This window comes from Enoplosus armatus, chromosome 21 (genome assembly GCF_043641665.1).
Source record: "Enoplosus armatus isolate fEnoArm2 chromosome 21, fEnoArm2.hap1, whole genome shotgun sequence".
NCBI classification, from domain to species: domain Eukaryota; kingdom Metazoa; phylum Chordata; class Actinopteri; order Centrarchiformes; family Enoplosidae; genus Enoplosus; species Enoplosus armatus.
This window is the reverse complement of record NC_092200.1, coordinates 13,746,130-13,765,296: the sequence shown is the minus strand read 5'-3', so window position 1 is coordinate 13,765,296 and position 19,167 is coordinate 13,746,130. Positions and strand designations below refer to the sequence as shown.

The 19,167-nt window shown below is 42.0% G+C and overlaps 2 protein-coding genes across 5 annotated transcripts in view; one reads left to right on the top strand and one right to left on the bottom strand.

Annotated features, from left to right (window-relative positions):
* The window catches only part of bmp6 (bone morphogenetic protein 6), a 43,571-nt gene extending 37,264 nt beyond the window's left edge, over positions 1-6,307 (top strand). Inside the window, exons 5-7 of one of the 3 annotated variants that reach the window (XM_070927731.1) lie at positions 1,845-1,921; positions 3,614-3,724; positions 4,408-6,307. In XM_070927731.1, coding sequence (XP_070783832.1) covers positions 1,845-1,921; positions 3,614-3,724; positions 4,408-4,557 — 338 coding nt within the window. In that variant the 3' untranslated portion in view covers positions 4,558-6,307. The remainder of the gene's footprint in view (positions 1-1,844; positions 1,922-3,613; positions 3,725-4,407) is intronic. The other 2 variants (XM_070927732.1, XM_070927733.1) reach the window with 2 other exon arrangements.
* On the bottom strand, positions 6,128-16,800 carry txndc5 (thioredoxin domain containing 5). Of its 2 annotated transcripts, none has more exons than XM_070927734.1 (10): positions 16,606-16,800; positions 15,084-15,236; positions 14,479-14,584; positions 14,282-14,378; positions 13,426-13,541; positions 12,927-13,013; positions 12,190-12,342; positions 11,835-11,917; positions 11,317-11,446; positions 6,128-8,354 (listed from the first exon to the last, which is right to left on the bottom strand). In XM_070927734.1, exons 1-10 carry the CDS (start codon positions 16,788-16,790, stop codon positions 8,232-8,234), a joined length of 1,233 nt encoding a protein of 410 aa, XP_070783835.1. In that variant the 5' UTR covers positions 16,791-16,800; the 3' UTR covers positions 6,128-8,231. The 2 variants fall into 2 exon arrangements, with proteins under 2 accessions (XP_070783835.1, XP_070783836.1); XM_070927735.1 differs by having other exon boundaries at positions 12,196-12,342.
* Between the last annotated feature and the right edge of the window lie 2,367 nt (positions 16,801-19,167).

Sequence of the window (19,167 nt, the reverse complement as noted above, 5' to 3'; positions counted from 1 at the left end):
CAAGTCATTTGTGTGTGTGTGTGTGTGTGTGTGTGTGTGTGTGTGAGTGTGAGTGTGAGTGTGTATTTGTGTATGTACAGTAAGTGCCAGTGGTAATGAATGATAGACGTACAGATGTAAGAAACCAACATCAATGACCCTTACATAATTGAAATGTGTTAGTATATACTGTATGTCTGTGTGTGTGTGTGTGTGTGTGTGTGTGTGTGTGTGTGTCCCTCCAACACCAGCTGACTAACCAAGGCTGCTGTTGAGTTAGTGAGGTGAGTGGCTGGGTGGTGGCTGTGACTGAGTGACAAATCCCCGTCTACAGTCTGACTCACTCTCTCTCTTTTTCTCTGACACACACACACAGACACACACACAGACACACACAGACACACACACAGACACACACAGACACAGAGACACATGAGACGATGTGATTTGGAGGCATGAACATAAATCTATACATTTATTATTCGCTTATCAGTACATTGTATGGCAATTGTTTCTTCTGTTTCTGTAGGCAGACAGATCCTCTCTGGTTATTGCCCATGAGAATCAAATAAGCATGTTCGCTTGGCTTGACAGGATAAGTGGCTTCACAAAGCAGGCCGACGATGCAACGAGCAAATCTGAAAAAGTAGCAAATGACTGTTTTGATTGTGAGAGCCACTTGCGTAGAGACTAAAAGCTGTAAATTGTTTTGTTTTTTTCTTGCCATGTGTAAAGTTATTGTAGCCTAAATGTCTTAAGCACTAACTTGACTAGGCTAAACATGGAATCAGAAACCAGTGTTATAACCCTAATGACAAGTGGCACAAAAAGCCAACAAAAATAGGCCACCACTAGAAGGTGGCTTCTGCCAAAAACAGTTGGTTAACAGTTTTATAATTAACTTTGCAATGTGAGAATGTGCAGACCAACAACCAACTACAATTAAAATCACTTGCGGGCTTCAGGCATGTTGAAGGCATCGAGGGGCCACCAAGAAGCCAAGCTTAGTTTGTCTTAGGGCGGCTGTTGAGGGACAACTGCTACACCACATGGGTCATCCTGGATGAAGCTCTAACCAGTACCGTAGCTTGCATTTGTCCCTCTCATTGTCTTTCTCTGGGAGGTTTTTGAAGAAAAAAAACAATCACAATAATAAAATCAATGAGGCAAGACAGAGAAAGTGAGCGAGAGAGAGAGAGGGAGAGAGAGAGAGAGAGAGCCCTCGAAACGTCAGTGGAAAACTGGTGTCACCGTCTTGACTTCAGCACGGCGACCGATGCCAGCAATGACCTCCTCGACTGTGAAAACCAAACCCATACCTGGGACTGTCTGCAGCCGTCCGCCCCACTGCTGCAGAATGGAACAGAGATAATTAAGTAGAAACTGCAGGGCAAGAGAGTCCATAAACACACTGGTCACTGTGTCACCACTTGCACTCGTGCCAAAGCAATATTTGAATGCTGATGAATTCAATTAGGCATGCGTTCAGACGCATTAGACAGCAGATGAATGTTGAGCACGTACAGCGCAGTGACCGCTGTAATGAGCATTTGTGCCTGTGCTCTGGTCTACGCCTGCACGTGTCTCCACCCAGTGCATTACATGAGGCGTATTGTGTTATTCTTCTGCTCTCAGATTCTGACTGTAATGCGTCACTTTCATCATGTTTAATTGGGATATTTAAAAAAAATCATTTACCCAGGGAAGGGGACCGCATTTCATTATGTTTGGCACCTAGAAAGATGTTAACAACATAATATAGATGCTATTGCTCAAATTCATGCTGACCTAACCAACCACTCTTATTTGGGCAAAACTACATGAAGTATGTGCGCATGCTGAAGATTTCTGTTTTTCTGTTGCAGATTACAACAGCAGCGATCAGAAGACGGCATGCAGAAGACATGAGCTCTACGTCAGCTTTCGAGAGCTGGGCTGGCAGGTAGCGAACATTTTCTTTTTCAATACATCCAGATACACGTGTGTGGTGAACAGGTAAGGTGGAAGTGATCCTCACAGTCTGTCTCAGTTTGATACCGTATTGTATGCATAACAAGTTTAGAGGCTAAAAAAAAACAACTTTTAAAGATGGAGTTTGGTTCACGGAGGATCCATAAACACACGATATTGGATTTATGAATGATTGTGGATTTCTTGATGATGAATTCTCTTTCTACTCATACATACAAGTCTAGCAGGCTTAAAAATAGTTTGCAGAATTAACATAGGGGGGTGAAATACACAGGTGTCTTCTTCAATGTGCAATAGGAAGTAATAATAGTAAGCTTCAGTACCAAGTTATTTTAAACTGTAAATCATTTTTTCACCTGGTGTATTGAGTAGCTAACTCTTGTAAGATAGATGTCTTAATAGTTGCTTCCTCAAAATCTAGTAATCTAATTTTTTTAGTATTTTAAATACTGGATTGTTTAAAACCTTGTTTACTAGCTTGCAGTCTTCTTTCTCCGTGTCTTTGCTGTTGCATTGCTGCGTATCTTGGCGTGTTATCGCCACCTGTCAGTGAAATAGTCATTGGTAGAACTGTGTATCACATGCACATGCATGAGATAAACAAAACGGGGACCTACGACTCCATCGTGCTACTAGAGGTCAAAACTCCACAGGGAACCTTCAAATCCAAGTACATTAATTATACAGAACTCTTTCACAAAACGACATACAGACCATGTAATCTATGCCCCTAACTGATTAGAACTTTTTAAAAGGACTCAGTCCCAAAGCTAAATGACTATTGCATGCTAAGTTAAAGAAACATCTGTGCATTTGAATCCCCTGTGGTGAATATAGAAACTGAAAAAATCTGTCTGTGTATTCTGTTTGTACTTGCTATACCTACAGGTATAAAACAAACATGGTGGACTGAACTGCCGAACATTGTTGACAATGCCACTTCAGTTCATTATGTCATTAACTGTTTCCTCACATTATAAACACCACTGACTGTCAGAAAAAGTCAGTTTAAAGGTAAAGCTTGGTGGGAGTAGACTGAAGTCTCAGACTGTGTGTACGAGTGTGTTTACAAGGAGACAGACTGAGGAAGAAATAGAAGGGCAAAGTTAGGAACATCCTTCCAAAGAAACTGTGAGCTGTTAACACAAGACTGACATCTAGAGGGAGACTGCCAGCACTCTGTCTCTCTCTCTCTGTCTCTCTCTCTGTCTCTCTCTCTCTCACACACACACACACACACACACACAGAGGAAGGGAAATGGACAGAAAGAGAAGTGAGAGGAGAAAGACAGAGAAACAGAGAGATTATTGACAGACAGGAAGGTACACTAGATAAAAACACAAAAACAAGTTAGAAACACGCAGAGAATTTGTCAGCGAAACAGTAAGACACAGAGAGGAAGGAAGGAAGGAGGAGAGAAGTATTGCTTCCTTGAGCGATTCCACAGACAGGAGTGTTTGTCCTCAGAGACGAGGTTAACACTGAATTTACCAACAGGAGCCAGATATGACCTTTCTACTGTTCCAAAACAAAGACTTACACTTTGACTGTTCTGATAGACGAGTTATTAATATATTAAGATGTTTTATTTACTCCATTTGAAGGATTGTAACTGCTCTCACTGTGCTGCTTTTTATGTTTACTGTCATGTGTTTCTCTCAGGACTGGATCATTGCTCCTGAAGGCTACGCAGCCAACTACTGTGACGGAGAGTGCTCCTTCCCCCTGAACGCCCACATGAACGCCACCAACCACGCCATTGTACAGACACTGGTAAGACCAACCCACAGGAGTTAACCATGCTCAGCAGATCAACAAATATACACTGTATTCCAGTTATTGTGAAACACAAATAACTTAAAGGGGCACTACTCTGATTTTACACATGAAGATGAGTTCACTTGTCATGAAGAGCACTGCTAAACTAGGGGGGTGTCTGAGAAAATAACCCTGATGATGTCAAAGTGATGTCATCTGGGTTATCTCAAGTTTACTGACTGATTTTTTCTTTTTTTTTGTTTGGAGAACCTGTGTTACAAAGTTTGAGTTTGAAAGACGCAGGCATTTAGCGGGAAGGGAGAGTCTAGAAAAAGATGCTATTGAGTTGCATTCTGGGAAAAGTAATGTTTTTAAATAATAAGAAATAAAGTATTTCTGATTCTGATTTTGGAGCTTTAATCAGGAGTAAAAGTCAAGATACCTCGGCTTCTGCTACTTCAATTTTGACTTTAGTTTTAAAAATCTGTTCCCCAACGTAATGAAAGTATTATGCTGAATTGCTGAGGGCCCCTTAAGACTATCTCCTGTCTCTTATTTTTTAATCTATTTATTCAAGTGCAGCACATCCATAAATGGTGTATATAGTCTATTTTAAGTGTTGAGCCCTGTGGTCTGATGGAAAAAGTGCTGTATGCCAATTGCAGATTGACGCTTAAAGTGTATCCTTTGATTTTCAGGTGCACCTGATGAACCCCGAGAACGTACCGAAGCCATGCTGCGCCCCCACCAAGCTCCACGCCATCTCCGTGCTCTACTTTGACGACAACTCCAACGTCATACTGAAGAAGTACAAGAACATGGTGGTACGGGCCTGTGGCTGCCACTGACATCATCAAGGGGTTGGCTTGGTAAAGGGCTGCAACTGCCCCAGTGACTCCTGGGTGACGTTGACCTCAACTAGACACCAGCTTCCTGCCCAAATCCTCAGCCTGCAAGGAATGTCCACCCTGAAAGATCATTATGTTTTATTCCAATAATGTTGGACAGTTCAAAACATCCATCTAATAACATGAACATTTGTCTTCATCAAACTAAGAGGGGACCATTGCAAAAATGACACCATATGGGTGTCATCTACAGGCAACTTACCCTACTCCAGTGTTGAGCCACCAAGTGTCACCTTCTCTATCAGCTGTGGAGTGGAGTCTTCACTTCATGGGTCTGCAACCGAGTGAATGACTGTGTGTGTGTGTGTGTGTGTGTGTGTGTGTGTGTGTGGGGGGGGTGTTTAAGTTTGTATATTATGTGTTTATGGAAGTGTGTGTATGAACGCCTAAGAGGCTACTGCACCCTCTCCCTCATTGAGAGGGCGAGGGCAAAACTGAACCGGGACCGGTCCGAGTGCTGCTTTCCTTCCCTTCTTTCCGACAAAAAAACAAAACATGGTGGATGAGTTCTCAGAAGAGGCTCGAATAATTACTGAATGAACTGATGAAAAGCTTCCCTACAGAGCGTGACCCTGGGGAGTTGACTCAGTGTTATCACACCACTGAAGACCAACAGTAGTCGGTGACATCACCCGGTCAAATGACAGAAAATGTGCATAAATGGTGAGTGAGACTGAATGCACAGCTAGTTTCCTTTGCAGTGCAAATGTTAACTCAACCAATCTAATAGTAAATGAATGATACATTGGAGTCAGTAGATTCATATTTCCTTCCTCTTTCCTAAGGTATTTTCTTCTCAAGCCATATTTGCCCTCCTAAAATATAATATGGACTGAACCAAAGTGACCGCAGGCTATTTTAGTAGCGCACTGCTCCAAATATCCCCTCCGTGTCAATATTTGCCAGGCTCACGCTGAGCTGCGATTCACCAGGCTGGTTCAACATGATGCATGTTGTGGCTAAACTGATGTTTTCCTCCAAAGAACCGAAGAATACAGCCTTATCCCTCCGACATACCGCAAACGGCCATTTCCATGTTGCTGCACTCGCAAAGTTAACAAACGCTTCCACCCCTGACAACCCATCAAGAGATTGTGGAAAAACATTTAGCGAGTCAAAAACAGCTGGCAGAACGGTTTTCCACGCCAGCTTTCTGAAATTAGCCCTTTGCTTTTTCAACCCTGAGGGTAAAATTATGTGGAGATTTGTGTTCAGTGGCAACGGCTTTCCAATTGAACATGTTACTGTGAGCTTTGAATGACATGGAGTTTTTTTTAGAGAGCATATTTTAATGAAAAACTAATAAGAATCAAAATACCTTATGTGCCTAACCAATCAAATTACAAAATATACCTCTGGTAAGCTGCTGTTTACATTTGTGATCATGTTTAGACTGTTTTTTTGTAAATACTTGTACATTCTCAGCTTATTTATTGCACCTTTTATTAAAAAGAAAAGTCACATACCTTATTAACAGAGACTGACGCAAGAACAAAATGAAAATACAAACTTATTTTTGAATTTTTTTTTTATTATGAAACCTCATGTTACAACTTGCCATTATTCACTCTTTTTGTACAAAATCCATGGGTAGTGCACCACCCATGACTCACAAGGAAAAAAAATACTTCTGTCACTGGAGTTCCTTAGACCATGTGCTATCCATAAAAACTTTTACTGACAAAAAAACCTGCTGCGTCTCTGACTGTTTGTGTACCTGGGTTAGACAATAAATGGCGCCCTGCATCACGCAGCACATACTTTTCACATAACCTGGGTCAAAGAGCACTTGCAGTGTAATGGGCATGGCCTCACAGGTGGGTGAAGTCAGTTTATAAACTGAAAAGAAACTTTTATTGGCAAAACTGCAAATGCTGTTAGAACCAGGTCTGTGACCGACTGCATTTTCTTGGCCTTTGACTGTTGGATTTGTGGGTTGATGGTTATGTTACAGTATACAGCGAGTCATCTCACTAGTGGTTACAGTCAGAGTGGGAAATTTAAACCAGCCAGATTATGGTTTCTTTTTGCAGTGGAAAACAATGCTTCTTTTTCCAGATCATTTTACCAGCTGTTGAGACCTGTAGCTGTACATCACAACCAGATCACCCCACTATCTACGTAGCTTAAACTACACCAATCTATTCAGTCCATAGTTTCAGATCAGAATCAGAATCAGAATCAGATGTTTAAAGATGTCTGCTTCACAGCGTGGTTTTCCACTGTCAGAAAATATGACATCTAGAAATATAATTTGGGACCAGAAAAAGCTAATTATAGACCCAAGATGCAGTTGGTTCACTAAGGTAAGAAAAGATCATAATCATAGTCAGAAAGGTGATATGATGCTAGCTAGCCCGCCTGACCCTGAGCTGCAGTAAATGTCCATTTCAGTTCCAACCTCACGAGTATTATTACAAAAATGCCCCCCAAAAAGCTTTGATGAAAGTGATTCTTTCCTGGAACAGATGACCTGGTGAACAGTAGCCACCACAAAGAGCTGTGAATGACAGTTCAGTGCCACAACCAAAGATCCTAAACTAACACTGCATGTTAAACCCTGAACGCTGGCTCTGAGTGACCCTCCTGTTCCACTTACTGATTCCCAGGTCTTTGTGCCTGGCCTGAGGAATCCAGCACAAATGCTTTACATAAACTCTATTACATTTGAGGATAAAAGGAAGAGGCAGTTTTAAAAGGAAGATTTCAAACCAACCTGTACTACATGAGCTGGATCTGATGGGTGAAACAGAAAACAATGAAACCAAAGCAGTAGTTTCTGTAAAGATGTTCAGTAATGGAGATATGGGGCAACATGGTCCAGGCCTGAGACCCTGAATGCTAGAAGGAGCAGAGAGGGAAGGTTGAGATCACAGGAGTCACAAAATGATTGAGATGACCACGTGCCATCATCGGACTCCTGTGATAACAATGATGCCTCCATCACAACTTCTAGTGTGCGTGGGCGTTTCCCTGAGAGTTAAGTCAGATAGGCCATCACTGGTATGGATAGAAAGGACCCTCAACTTAACACTCAACTTCACATTTTGGTGACACAACCTTCACAACGACAGTACCGTAACATTAATGGCTTATGATTTAACAATAGATCCTGTGTATAAAATTTAGCAATTAAAAAAAGTCAAATGGCTACAGAAGTTCATCAGAAACAAAGAGTTTTTAAACAGGCAGACACTGGGACACCCGTCCTTAAGTGCTACCCTATCAATAAACAACAGTTTTTATTTGTGCTAGGAATCCTGGTTCTGATTGATTGAGCAGTGCTTGCAAAGTGGTTGTCAGACATATTACTTCATTTGTAGATCCAACCAATAGGATAGTATTCTCCATATAAGGAGGTTTAAGATTGGGCAACAGCAATGAGAAATACATTCACATCCCAAACACTCTACTGAATCATTCTGTCCTTGAACACTGGAGAAAGAACAGACTGCACCAGTCCGTCATTGGCTGACTCCTTTCTGAAGAGAACCCGAGTGGAGAGAAAGATAGAGAGGTTTGGCTACTGTAGGAGAGAGAGTGGTGTCCTACTGGCCAGTTATGCAGTGTGGGCGAGCAGAGTGGTGGAGAGTTGAGTGCTGGCTGTAGTGTTTCTACAGTTCATCTCTCGCCTGCCTCATCACAAAGCCGTGCAGGCTCTCCAGGTCCCGCCCGCCATGATGCTCGTCACCCTGCTCCCCCGCCCTGAAGATGATCAAGGTGGGGTAGCCTCGAACCTGAATAAAGAGGGAAGAACAACAGCAGGGGCTTATTCCATGTGCTTTGTCATCTTTCAAAACCATTTATTCTGCAGGTTCTTACAGTGGCCACCAAACTGAAAATGAAAATAAAATCAGGATTTTGAGATATGTTGCTGACTATCAGACAGAACCATATCCTCTTTGATAGAGGTAAAGTTGTTCCTCTAGAGCACATGTGTCAAACTCAAGGCCCGCGGGCCACATCCGGCCCGTGAATGAATTATCTTTGGCCCGCAAGACAAAATATATTTCCTATTAGAGCTGGCCCGCCGGCATATCGTACGCACCACCATAATAGTACAAATCCCATAATGCACTGCCCGTGCGTCGACACATCAATCACGGGCCGCAAAAGCACCCCCACTCGTTCATCAGCAGTCTTATGGTATTACACACCACCTGTGTCAACTTTCAACTATCCCTCTCCCCAAAAAATGGCTAAACGAAAGGTGGACTTTGAAAACAGGGGTTTTCAAGACAGGTGGGAGGCACAGTATATGTTCGCGGATGTAAAGGGCAAAGCTGTGTGTCTTCTGTGCGGAGACAGTGTGGCTGTCATGAAAGAATACAACATAAGAAGACACTATGAAAGGAAGCACCACGACGGGTACAAGCATCTGGACACGACTCAAAGGCTACAGAAGGTAGAAGAGTTAAAAAGAAGTCTGGTGTCACAGCAGGCTGTTTACTCAAGCCAAATCACAAAGCGAGGCTGCTGTTAAGGCCAGTTTTATTGTGGCAGCAGAGATTGCAAAATCAGGCCGGCCCTTTACCGAGGGGGAATTTGTCAAAAACTGTATGATTAAAGTTTGTGACGCCGTGTGCCCAGAAAAAAGGCAAGCATTTTTAAATGTGAGCCTGAGCTGAAACACCGTTGCTGACCGTGTGCGTCACCTTGCTGCCAATCTCCAACAACAGCTTGTGGGAAAGGGAAAAGATTTCATCGCTTACTCCCTTGCTGTGGATGAGAGCACCGACACTTCTGATACTGCCCAGCTGTCAATTTTCATCCGTGGAGTGGACTCAAGCCTGTGAGTAACAGAAGAGCTTTTGGGATTACACTCAATGCATGGCACAGCTACGGGGAAAGATCTCTTTGAAGAGGTGTCCAGGTGTGTAGATAAAATGGGGCTGCCGTGGGATAAACTTGTGGGACTGACAACAGATGGAGCGCCTGCGATGTGCGGTCAGAAGAGTGGATTGGTGGGGAGGATCCGAGAAAAGATGCAGGAGGAAAACGTCACAAGTGAGCTGACAGCTTATCACTGCATCATACACCAGGAATCGTTGTGTGGCAAAGCCTTGAAAATGGAACATGTAATGAGCATCATAACACGAGCGGTTAACTTTATCAGAGCCAGAGGTTTAAATCACCGCCAGTTCAAGTCTTTTCTGGCGGAGTTAAATTCAGAATATGGTGACTTGCCCTATCACACAGAGGTGCGATGGCTAAGCCAGGGAAAGGTGCTGGAAAGATTTTTCGAGTTGCGTGAGGAGATCTGTGAGTTCATGGAAAGCAAAGGGAAAGACACAACAGAGCTCCAAAATAAAAAGTTTCTGTGTGAAGTGGTGTTTCTGTGTGACATCACAAGCCACCTGAATGTGCTAAACCTGCAGCTTCAGGGGCGGGGCCGTGTCATCACTGACATGTACGCTACTGTGAGGGCTTCTAAAACCAAGCTGCGCCTGTGGGAGACGCAGATTCTGCAGGAAAACTTGAGCTATTTTCCGCACTGCCAAACAATGAAAGAGCAGGTCGCTGCCGCCGCTTTCCCAACTACACAGTTTAATGAAAAACTCGGCATACTTGGTGCTGACTTCACATGGCGATTTGCTGATTTTGAAGCCCAAAAAAGCGGGTTTGAACTGCTCAGTAATCCATTTGCAGCTGAAGTGGAAAGCGCACCATCAAACCTCCAAATGGAGCTGATTGACCTCCAATGTAGTGACACACTGAAGGCAAAATATGAGTCTGTGGGCACTGCAGAGTTTCCACGTTTCATCCCCGACACAATGCCCCAGCTGCGCTCCCAGGCTGCTCAAACGCTCTCTATGTTTGGCAGCACATACTTGTGTGAACAACTGTTCTCCCTGATGAAGATAAACAAAACTTCACACAGGACTCGTCTTACTGATGAACACCTTCACTCAATCCTGAGGATTTCCTCAGCTCAGAGCCTGACCCCAGACATTGAACTTGTATCCAAGATGAGACACCAAGCATCTGGCTCAGATGAGTGAGTATCACAGAGCAGCAAACGGTGCTTTGACGCAATTTCAGTTTTTAATGCAGTTTCATTTTTGCATTTTTTTCTCTTGCTACTACAGGACAAGTAAATTACTTCTAGCTGTTGTTTGCCTGTAGAAAATGTTTGCACTTGAAATTACTCTGGAAAAACTGCAGATAAAGCCATAAGAAATTAATGAATCTGATTTTATTTATTCTATTTTTATTTATTTATTATTTTTATTTCATAATTAATGTTGTTTTATAGGCAATAATCTATAGGCCTTGTTAGATCCAGGTTCAATATGTGCAATAAGGTTGTTTCAATAAGTTTTCAATAAATGTTGAACCCGTCTGGCCCTTGACTTGTAGAAATTTTGTAATTTCGGCCCACTGTGTATTTGAGTTCGACACCCCTGCTCTAGAGAGTTAAAATTACAGTGGGGAAACCAGTCAGCTTTTGAGATGTGAAGTCCTATATGAGAAGATATCTTAGATATAAAAACACAAAAAAAGGGCACATTTTATCACAGTGAATCATCAAGTCTTCAGAAAGATAACTGAACTGTGGATCTGGAACTCTGACGCAGCCATTCTGCAAGCAGAACCATGTATACAATGACTAACAAGCTAAATAATTATCCATTTGATTTAAGATTGCAAACATATCTAAATCTAAACATAATTTTAAAATGACTCGCAGATACTTACAGAGTACTTGTTGCAGAGTGTGCGCTCAATAGTGCAGTCCACTTTGGCTATCTTAACGTCAGTGAGGCCAGAAAACTCCTTCTTGGAAAGATCTTCCCATGTTGGAGCGAGGTTCTTACAGTGGCCACACCTACAGTTGACAGCAGGATGACATAGGAATTACATCACTTAAACTGACTGAGGAGCTGCTGGGAGTTACACATTTATACAATTCAAAACTAGTGTTGGTGAGTGTTATGTCAAGCTCTCTGCAGGTACTAAAAGAACTGTACAAAAGTAAATTTGAGTCTACTCTTTTGTATAACTCCTTGGTATAATATAATATGCTAACCCTAACCCCCATACTTCACAAACTAATGCAGCATACACAAAGCTAGGTTCAAGCAGAGGTTATTTTTAAGTGCTGCGTGCAGGAGCTGAACTGGGAACAGCACATTAGACATGTAAATAAAAAAAAACACCTATGGATTCAAAAAATCAAATGTACATCTACAGGGTAATTAGCATTAGTAGCTTACCATGGAGCGTAGAATTTGATGAAGGTGAGGCCCTTGGCTACTGTCTCGTCAAAGTTGTCCTCTGTCAGGGTCAACACGCTGGACTGCAGAGGAAAGAAACTCTGATATTAAACTGAGCAGAATGGTGATAATCCTTATGATTACCTGACAGAGAGCCCTTCTGCTTGAAAGACGCACTATTCATGCCAACTTTATGGACCCCATTCATATACACATAATCTCATTTAAAACCCTTTCACTACAGAAAGACAGCGACTGATAGATCCATCAGGACCGTAATTAGACTGACAAAAAGCAGGAAAAACATCAATATTTCTGTTGTATGACGTTTCTTCTTCTTGTTGTTCACACCCACCTTTACCTCCTCTTCGACTGGCTCAGGAGCAGGGATCTCGTTTCCTTTTTGCTCCTCACTTGGTTCCTGCTCCTCAGCGACCGCAGCCTTCAGCTGGTTGTCCACAAAGTCTTTGAAAGAGTCCAGGTCTCTTTTTCCTTTGTACTGTTCTGTCTACAAGAAAACAAACAAACAAACAAGAATTAACATCTTAATTTCTTAGCATAGTGAATTATGCCATTGCCATATCAATACATTTTTTCCTTTGGACCTCTGGAAGTAAACATTGACCCTGGAAAACACTGTAATTGAGAACCACAGACACTTTTTCACACACCAAGAACACAACACAGCAAAACCAAATACTATATTATATATTATATGTGTGCCCAACAAAAACTCAACAATAACCGAAAGTAGCTTTACTTGAAGCAAAATGTTGATGGTTCATTATCAATCACTGTTTAACTCAGACCTTCAGTGACACCAATGTAAAATCACATCATGGCTGTTGTCATTAACATGCCAGTATTTTTACTATTTGTTGATGTATTTAATCATGCCAGTATGATGTAATGTCATGAAAGCTGTTGCAGTTTGCAGTAAAACTCAGAAGGTGTCGAGGAGAAACAACATGACAGCCACAGTGGCAGCAGGTCCGATGCAGGCAGGCTGCGGCCAAAGACTGATTGAATGGCTGTGCATGCAGAGGTCACTTGGAATGGAAAGTCTGCAGCAGCATAAAATGTCTTGCGTACCTTCTGGCCGTTGTTGAAGAAGAACAGTGTGGGATATCCCCGTACTCCGTTCTCAGAGCACACCTCATAGTGCTGCGTACAGTCCACCTAGGTCAGAAGTACATGAACATGTGTTACTAAACTAGAATGAAACGTCAATGCAAACATTGCCCCTGCAAATCCGCATGGGTGTTTGTTTGCAACCCAGTATGCAAACAGATGGCTTCTCATCTGACCAGCATCCTGTTCTGCCAGGCAGGTAACAGGATGAAGAGCACAAATGGAGCATAACACTCCAATTTGCCATCAAGTGTGTCACAATGGAAGCTCGTATTGTAGGATGGGTTAAAAAGAAAACGTTTTTGTGGAAAGACAGAAGAGCGCTAACACTTTTAAAACAAACACTGTGCCCTATTTCACACACATCCCAGTCTGCAGCGTTTTATTGTTTTAATATCTGACTCATTGTCTATGAGTGGTTCTCTCATGAAGCTGTACATAATCATATAAAAATACCCACCTTTCCTATCTTGACATCATCAGAGTGCTCAAAGGTGGTGGCCAGCTGCTCCCAGGTTGGGGCCATGGCTTTGCAGTGACCGCACCACGGGGCAAAGAACTTCACAAAGTGGGCACCTGAAGTAAGAGGAGAAAAGCCATATTCGAAAAAGAAACAGCAGATAACAAGAAAATTACACACAAATGGAAAAGAAAAGAACATAAAATAAGTAAAGTAGAAAGTAAAATGCCTTGCAGTGTATACCGACTACATGGACATAACTGTGTTCAAATTTTTCATTTGAGGGAGCTCAATATAAATATATATATGAAAATATACAGATCTTATACAGAGGTTATACGCAACATTTATTGCAGCTCCGTTGCCAAGACGCGAAGGTGGGACCAATAAACAATGTTTTTAAAATGCCTATGTCATATCCTGCCTTATTTCGTCTCCAAACAAGAAATCATTTATTTTTCTTCAAAACATTTCAACTTCGGCGCAACTCAAGAGCCAAGATTTCAAGGAGACAATTATCGCGGGCGCTGTTTATTTTTGCAGTCGTTGTCTAAAAGTCCAGAAACGTGAGGTGACAGGAGACAAGCGTTATACAGTTGGTTCGCGTCCACTGACGTCGTGGGTTGTGGCTCAGGTGCTTGCCTTGAAATGTCAGTCGTGTCAATCAAGGCAATGAGGTGTTTCCATTCTCGAAACGCTACTTTGTGTGGTTGAAAACTGAAAGTACAACTGAAAGTAACAGCAACTATCTGTTTCAAGAAGAATGCAGCTGCATAAATACACGGCATGAAGTTAACTATTCATTTTCTATGTTAAGTGGTACAACAGCATTATGAATGTTCTACTAGAGCTTCACCTTTGGCTATGTGGGCCTTAAAGTTGAGAGCTGTGAGCTCATACATGCCCTGTTTGGGCTCTGGGGCTTTAGGAGGCTCCTGTTCACTCTCTGGTTCCTGGAGGACACACAAGAACAAGCAGCCATGAGCACCACCACAATTCTTGCACTGTAAGGGTCACTGGTTTATAAACTTGAAGTGAATGAACACAACTCACCAAAGGCTCCTCCTGGAGTGTCTTCAGCATCCAGGTCTCCAGAGACTGTAGATCTCTGGGCCCCTGGTACTTAATTGCCTCCTGGTCTGGCTTAAACAATTTCAGCCTACACATAGCACACAACAAAAAATGTTTTGAATTGAATGAATTGTGGCACGGCAGACTAATGATTCAAGTCTACAGATTACACAAGAGAGTGTACTAGAATTCAATGACCCTTGCATGCACACACAATTTTCTAACTTGCCTATCCAAATCATCATTACAACATATAATTTATATTATAGTTATAAAAGTGCTGTCAATCATTATCCAGTGACTGCTGTGTTTGCAGGTACAGTACGCAGTCAGCAACATCCAAGATTTAAGAGGATGTCATTAAGATACGGGCAGAATATTCAACAAAATGCAGGTCAATGTGTCACTTCTCTGTCAATCAGTGACGAAAACAACTGTTTACTTCTCTGTTGTAAGAGTTGTTTTTATCCTACAATGCATTCTTTGTAGCAGTGGTTGATCTTAAAATGTCAAATATCTAGGCTGCTCTAATGCATGCCAACAAATAAATATGAATTGATTAATTCAAGGATCGGTGTGCTACTTACGTTGGGTAGCCCCTGACCCCGTGGACATTAGAGCAGAACTTGGTGTTCGGGACGCAGTCTACTTTTACCACAAATGCTGGGGGCGCGTCCATGCTGTTGTATTTGTCTGCCAGTTCATTCCATGCCGGCTGTAACCTCTGGCAATGGCCGCACCTGGACACAACGGTGGTACAAATACTGTAAGCGTACAACATAACTTATAACTAAAGCTTTTACATATTTTGGTCTGATCGAATACGTCTTTTGGCCAAACTAAACTGCGATCCAGGTTAAAAGCTATCACTTGCACACACTTACACACTGTACACACTTTCAAAAGAAATGTGGAATTAAATGCATTAAGACCCACGTGAAAAAGATGATATGAAGGTTTATGGGTTAGTATTGGTCTATCTGAGGTATTGTATTCTTATAAATATCTAAAATAATAATAAAGGAACTTGCCTTCTACTTTTCAGTTCAGGCTCGTGGTTATTCCATTCACTGCAAGCTACACAGAGCTTTAGTTATATGTAACATTTCAATAAGAGTAGTCCTTACTACTGTGCATACCATCCCCTAATGAATACAGACACAATAATGTGAATCCATGTCAATGAAAAAGCAAATAAAAGTCTCAGTGACAAAGTCAGAAATCTGAGTAGAAACCTGTTGGTAATATGATATTTAGGCCAAATGTAGATATAGCAGAAAAACACTGCATGCAACTCATACATGTTACATAGTCCATGTCAAGAATATCAATTATTGGTTTTATGTTATTAGACAAAGGTTTGGTCCTACAGACACCCATGGGAGATAATTGACACTTGACACTAGTGGTCGACCTTTGACATATCTAAGGAAAGAGTTGAACTTCTGATCTTACCTTCAGATAAGACGATCTGTCTTTATCTCTCTCTCTCTCTCGTTGTACCATCTACATTAAATTGGGTCGAATTTAACTCATCTTTATTACGAATTCATGACACCAGCTCAAGGACCTCAGAGGGTCCGTGCACCCCACTTTTGGAACCGCTGACATAACATCAGTCAATCAGTGCATGCCACGTAAGCACAGCTTCCCAAACTACAACTTTAAACTGTGAGAAACTATAGCTGCACTAACTGTGAATAAGCACAGTGTCACAAAATGTGTTCATCTGTTTAAGTTCCCAGTTCAGCGTCCATTAAAAGTTTTCGACTAAATCTCAACAGCTAGCGAACTACTAGCATTCTTAGCACCGAGGCCCCTGTGAATAGTGTTCCAATCGGCTGAACTGTAGCTGGCTAACTGTTTGGCTGTGCTAGGTAGCGGCTAAGCTAACCAAACCGATTGACCAAAAGGAAGGGGCTAGGTAGCCAACTAGCTTGCCTGCTAACTAGCATGTTTGCTAACTTGCCGGTTAGCTCTAATCCCACTTTAACAGATAGTTTTTTTATTTTCGCGGTATATGGGGGGGTGTTAAAGAAAGACAAAGGTTATTGCCAATCCATTTATTCAACGTCGTCTGGAAAAGAAACTTATTAACTGCTAACTTACCATGGGGCGTAAAACATGACAAAGTGGGGTGCAGTGGGTACCGCCTCGTTGAACATCTCCACCGTGTACGTGTGCTTGGCATGCTCATCTTCTTCTGCATCGACGTCGCAAAACACACTTGCAAACAGTAACGAAAAATAAATAAAACACCACATAAAGGGTGTGCAATTCAGTGCTGAGGCCATGGTGAATCTCTCTCCGTGGGTGAACAGTGTCCCTGCTGGTGTGAAAAGACCGACTCTTCAACGCGCACGCCCCTCCGGCAGCCTCGGTTTAAAGGGATGCGGACTGTGGATGGGACACATGCATATGGGGCTTGCAGTTATTCTAGCAGGGTATGCAAACTGGATGTTGTGTAGATCTGTGGCAGTCCGCAAGCGCTTTGCAACTCTATCCAACCTGACAGGTTCAAACAAGTGCCATTCTCTCAACAAGTATGGAAGCCGATGTGGTAGAAGCGACTTTACTGGAGAGGAGATTGCATGCATACTATATGTTACACAAACTAAAATAGATACAGTGCACCATACTTCTTGTATGCACGCGTGCATTCTTTTGCGGCACGATAGACTAGTCATAGGGTATTTATTTAGGGTTTGGTCTCATGAACATTTAGTCGTCATGAACAATGAAATAACTGACGATGATTTCCAATAATTTTAACATATTAAATCAATCTAAGCTGAACCAAAATAGTGAAGTTGTATTAATGCCAACCCAGGAATCCAGACATCTGCTTACATAGCTGTCTATATAGTGTCAAAGACTGTACCAACATCCCAAAACATTACAAAACCTAACTTTTAGTCAATTGTGGTGCCACTAGAATATAACTTAGTGAAAGCCAAGTTTCTGAACCGAGAGTCTAACATTAGAGGGTGTCGTATGCTGTACAGATTATGAAGCAATTTGAGGCAAATTTGTGGTTTTGGGCTATATAAATATAATTGGATTTGACAGCATCCCCTGGAAGTAAAGTAAAAGTCTGTAGTTTATTCTAAAATAGGTGTTGGAGCACTGTTATACACAGAATGACTCAATTCACAGAGAATTGCTGATAATAGACTAACATAAATATTTCACATCATTATGTTTCAAAATGTTGGGTGGTAGCTGAGCCACATTCCTACATCTGCATATATATTATGGGTAACCTTATATAGGCAGGTAGACTTACACAAGGTGAACAGTTTAGCACCATATTTCAGATGATGAATATGAAGTTGACAAAATATCAAGTGTGAAATATCACTTTAAATGTTAAAGCAAAGCCAATGAAGTCATACTAGGACGCTCAGGGAGAAAACTGTCATTAGGATGTAATTTAAGAGACATTTAGGAGAGTTTGTTCACCTCTGGTAGAGTAAGGAAATGCCAAATTGGTTGATTATAAATGGTTCAATTAAGTTCCGGTCGACTGCACCACTTTGGCAGACAGTCTAAGTTTCCTTCACACCTAAGGCTGTCTTTCTAGAACAAACTGGCCACTCTTAGAATACCCAATGGTATAAATGTATTAAGACACCCATAGAAAGATGAAATATTATGAAAATAGACTCAGGCTTAAGATAACACACAAAGTTAGCAAAAATATGGGCACAACGGCTCAGGTGTCACATCACTGCTGGTTCAGATGACAGATGGACTGTTGGTTTTCTACACCAATGGTCAGATATGAGTCAGAGTTGCCCCCGCAATGATGGAAACGATGCTTGAGAGTGAGAACATTTTAGGCAAATATAATTAATCCAATTTATTACTTTGGATAAATAGTGCCTCTCGTGGGGGCTGCAGCCTTGCGTAATGGTGACAGTGTATATAAATCATGCATCTATTCCCACAGCAGAGTGTGTGTTGTGTGTGTCTGTTCCCAGAGTAGCAAATACCTGCTGGCTTCATGGATCGACAGCTCTTTGGCTCCCCTCCTCTGCTCTTTTAATATAGTCATGGTTTCATGAAACCAAATGGAGACAGTGTTCATCTGTACAGTATTTCCCTTTAATCATCCCCCTTTTTCCTTTCATCTGGACAACAGGAAGTGTGGGACGAGGAAAGGAAGAGGTTACAGCATGGAAACAGACAGAGGTGGCGCCCAGAGAAGCACTACTGTATATAACACTATTCCAGACTGTCGCAGCTCTTTCATAAAACCAGGTCTTCTTGAATGTCTATACGCTAAAAGAGGGTGAAAATGATCCTACCATTCACAGTCAGGGTCTGAAGTTGGATATATGTTACAGACTGAGGTGTTTATGAAGTCCTCTGTGTGTGTCGGTACTTCTGAGGCAACTAGTGTCAGGAGATTGTCCTGCTGCTCCCTTGACAACCATTGAAATTCCTTTGTTAAGCACGCAGGCACACACACACACACACACACACACACACACACACACACACACAGTATTCTGTCCACAGGGAGTACAAACATTCAATGGAGAAGCAATATACTCGTAAGAGACTCCCTCACAGAGATGGATGATGCTACATTGACCTCGAGGCTGACAAGAGGCGATCTTTAACCTTCGGCTGTAAAAACTCAAACATACTTTCTCTTTGAAGAAC